This window comes from Microtus ochrogaster, chromosome 1 (genome assembly GCF_000317375.1).
Source record: "Microtus ochrogaster isolate Prairie Vole_2 chromosome 1, MicOch1.0, whole genome shotgun sequence".
In the NCBI taxonomy this organism is placed as follows: Eukaryota; Metazoa; Chordata; class Mammalia; order Rodentia; family Cricetidae; genus Microtus; species Microtus ochrogaster.
This window is the reverse complement of record NC_022009.1, coordinates 81,511,392-81,515,385: the sequence shown is the minus strand read 5'-3', so window position 1 is coordinate 81,515,385 and position 3,994 is coordinate 81,511,392. Positions and strand designations below refer to the sequence as shown.

The following is a 3,994-nucleotide window of genomic DNA, read 5'->3' as shown; positions in this document are numbered from 1 at the left end:
TCTTGAAGCTCTTGAATGGGGAAGAGAGACTATAGGAAGTGTCAGGTACAGTCTTGGGCCTATCAAGACTGGCCTTTGCTCCTGGGGAGACAGTTGCCCCTCCATATCTGTTTCCTGGAAGGATGACTTGCCAAGTCAATGCCTTGAAGGAAAACTGTCACAAAAACTGACTTGATGTCCAGACACAGCTGGGCACTGAGAAGCCCTTACCCACCTTAGCTCTCAGAAAGACTCCTTGCTCAGGCCAGACACAACAGAGTGAGGCTTGGACAAGCCTGGGTTCTGCTGTGGTTCTCTAAGTGCACCCCAGGATGCAGGCCACTCCAAACCAGCTGCTGCTAAGTGCATCCACTCCAGGACCCCTGGCCCCATGGAGCAGGCCGCCCCAAACCAGCTACCTCTAAGCACATCTGCTCCAGGACTCCTGGCCCCAAGATGCTGGCCACCCCAAAGCGCCTGCCTGTTATAGCCGAGAAACCCTCACAGGAGTGCAGCCTCACAGTGGCCAAGTCCTCTTTGGGGGCATCCTCACGAAATGGTGTCCAGCAACGCAAGCAGGCCAAGCAAGGCTTCCGAGTGCACAGAGCTCCTACCTGAGGTGACTCCCAGGACAGCAAGGACAATAACTGCTCCCCACATACTGGATGGGTCCCTGTGTGTGTGGCTGTCCAGGATCTTCATCCAGCTTTCTAACCCACTTCTATTCCAGACACCACAATCTTCCTTCCCCTCATGACTTGGTTGCCAGGCAGAGAGTCAAACAGGCCTTGGTGGTAACTAAAGGAGACGCTAAACACTGTTGTCTGTTTGTTCTTTGATGACGTACGTGTATGATAACCTGCTGTCCCACAGGCCAGCTACTAGCCTAAGGTCTATCCCCAAAGTCCTCATTCTGATGTCTCCACAGAGAGCTCAAGAGAAGTCAGAAGAGCAAAAGAGACATGTTGAGATAGTGGCTGCATGTCCCTGTCATGAACACGGTGGTCTTAACTTCCCTGTAACCAACCAGGCCTGCTGTCATTTGCCCAATTGGAGCTGCACATGAGGGGTCTCTACTGACTGGATTGAGATGAGTAGGACTCAGATCTGGAACTCCCTGAGACTCAGACAGTCACTAAGAGCTGGGACCCAGTGTCTCCGTGAAGCGAGGTGGCCCTTGACACCAGTTAGTTACTTTGCCTGTTGCTATAACAAAAACCTGGCACAAGCGGCTCAAGGCAGGACAGGCTGGTCTTGTCTCACAGGTGGAGGGAATGATCTTCTGGGGGGGTGGCTTAGGAGCAACCTCAGGCAGCTGGCACGCTGCAGCTGCAGTCAGACAGCATGCGAGGACCGCTGTTGCTCAGCTGGCTGACTCCCTTTTATCTAATCTGCAACCCCAGCCTGTGTAATGGCACCATCCATATTTAAGGTAGATCATCCCACCTCAATGAAGCAATTTAGAAACTAGCTCACAAACATTCCCGGAGGTGAGCGTACGAGGTTAACTATCTCAGACACCATTTGCCACCGCAGGCCCTTCCGCAGTCCACAGGCTGGCTGAGGAATACTGGAGTTGAGCTTCTGCCCACTTGGGAGTGGTCTGTTCCTTTACAAGATTCCCATGACTGTGGAAGCATCGTGCCAAGGCACAAAGAGAGGTGGGTGAATTATCACAGCCTGGCTCCACCGTCACTCAGAAAAAAAAAAGGGTCATAGTAGGCTTGGGGAAGATGACCGAGGAGCAGTAAGAGAGTAATTGGGTCAGTGGAAGTACTATCTCCTCCATCCATTTATTTCCCCACAACAGGTGTCTGTCTGCTCCTGAGGAAGGGTAGCCCAGCAGCCCCAGATGTGGAGGGGTTGGCCAAACTGTCTGTCAGGGATGGAAGTGGTTTGGAAAATCCCAGGGGTCCTGAAGAACAGGCAAACCTTCATGCAGATGGGTCAGCCTGAAGGAGGCGGAATAGATGACAGACTGAGCAGGCAGTTAGAAGAAGGACCTGGTCCCTTGTCCTTCCTCTCTGCCCAACCCTTTTCCCAAACCTGTAGGGCAGAGAGGAGGTGGCAGGAGCCGTGCAGGCAGCTGCACCATCCAGGGAGTGAAGGGTGGCAGGAGATGAGACTTAAGTTGAATTTAGATTTGTCCGGAGCCTGAATGATGCTGACATGGATAACTGGGGGAGAGAAAGCAATGTGCTAAGGGACAAGAGCAATTCCAGTGCTCAGGCAGGAGGATTGCCAACCTGGGCTACATAGTGAGGGTGGAAATAGCAGGGGTTACAGAGGAAGACACTGCCCTAAAACCAGATAAGAGAGAGAAGGCTAGGGAGGGAGGGGGAAACAGACAGTGTAACAGACGTCTATCGAAGTATCGAGGAGAGGGGACCAGGAGCATTTCAGTCCACTGAGTGGGAGCTGTTCAGTGAATCCCTCCTGTGCCACAGGAAGTCAAGGCTCAGGGACACGTGACCCCCTCCGATGCACTGCCAGTCAGGACTCTCCTCAGAAGCCCAGGACAGCAAAGCTGGCTCCTCTCCCTGCATAGTCTCCAGGGGTCCTCTGGGTCACTGCCCTGGCTTTCAGGCCCATTTCACAAGAGCATGAGAATCTGATCCTTCCCTTTTCTGCTAAAATATCAAACCACTTTGCCCTTTAGTTAACTTTTCCTGGATAAAGAGGAAGATTTGGAATGCTGGATAGCTTCTGTTTGAAGTAGCTAAGTGGCGAAAATCACAGGCTCTGCTGTGTGACCTTTCGTATCTCGGTTCCACTTATGCCTACCTGTAGATCCGGGGAAGTAGGACCTGCTGTCCACTGTCACTGCAGTAGGGAATGGGACAGGGAAGGGAGCTGCTCATAGCACATCTTCCAACAGTGGCTCACCCCAGGGGGACACCTGCTAGGCCAGCAAGGGAAGCATAGTGGGTGTGCAGCATTCCCTGGCCAGCTGAAAGGAAGAATCCACGACAGTCACCAAGTTACTAATTCTCACTCCTCGGTTTTCCCTGTCATGTTAGTAACTGTAAATAATCCGTTTCATTATGCATAATTAAAGCTGAAATGATGGCTCAGATTAAGTTATGGAAAACGTCAGAATAATTAAGGCTTTGAATTAAAGAAACTCACATCTGTTTAATTTTCAGCCTGGCTACACAGTGTTTTAATGCTGCCCTGTTATGCTGAGTTCATGTCGGTTCCGGTTCCCCCTCCTCCATCCAGCTTTCCTGAGGCATGGGGGCCACATTTGGAAGGGGCTGTGTGTTTGCTTGTTTTCTCATATACACAGCTCTGTTTTCAGCCCCAGAGTGGACGCCATCGCCAGGCCTTGCCCCTTCTAAAAGTACAAGGTTCAAATGGAGGTCCCCACCTGCTCAGAAGTCACAACAACTACAAAGAACCCTGAGGGCCTTGCTGTCTTGTAGCAGGATTCCAGGGCGCAGAGCTATTTCAGTCTCTAAAATCTGTCTCCACAGGAAGATGAACGAGGGACCTCGTAGTCCTGGGCCAGAACTTTGGGGGTGCAGGGAGCCTTCTGTGAGTTCGGGCTGGCCCCACACTGGTCAGGCCTTGGGGTTTTTCAAGGGAGTTCCCTGGAGTAGCTCAATGTCCGGTGTGTTAACAGTGTTGCCTTCTGATATTTGACTCAGAACCTGGAACACATTTTTCTCCTGAAATCTATATGGACTTGAAGGAAATAGAAAGGGGAGAAATTGAAGCTGTGTGGAGAACGTTCAATTGTTCTGCTCCTTTAACCATTTTGAGGGTGTGAGGTCTAGATGACAGTGAACCTTTTTAGTTATGGGACATGCATGCCTCTCCATCCAGCTTGGAACTCTGGCTTCCAGTAATGTGGACCCTAGGGCAGGACGTGTAGGGTTTGCCGTTCCAGCACCTTGAATCCGTGTCTCCCAGGGCCACGCTTGTAACAGGAACAGTACGCAATTGGTGCGTAGCGTCAGGCAGGAGTGAAGCATGACCCCGTGTTCTAACATCCACACTACATCAGCCACGC

At 51.6% G+C, this 3,994-nt stretch overlaps 1 protein-coding gene across 1 annotated transcript in view; it reads right to left on the bottom strand.

Moving 5' to 3' along the window:
* The window catches only part of Cdhr3 (cadherin related family member 3), a 60,990-nt gene extending 60,351 nt beyond the window's left edge, over nucleotides 1-639 (bottom strand). The window contains exon 1 of the mRNA XM_013347598.2: nucleotides 594-639. Within this exon, the coding sequence (XP_013203052.1) occupies nucleotides 594-639 (46 nt within the window). The remainder of the gene's footprint in view (nucleotides 1-593) is intronic.
* Nucleotides 640-3,994: the final 3,355 nt, after the last annotated feature.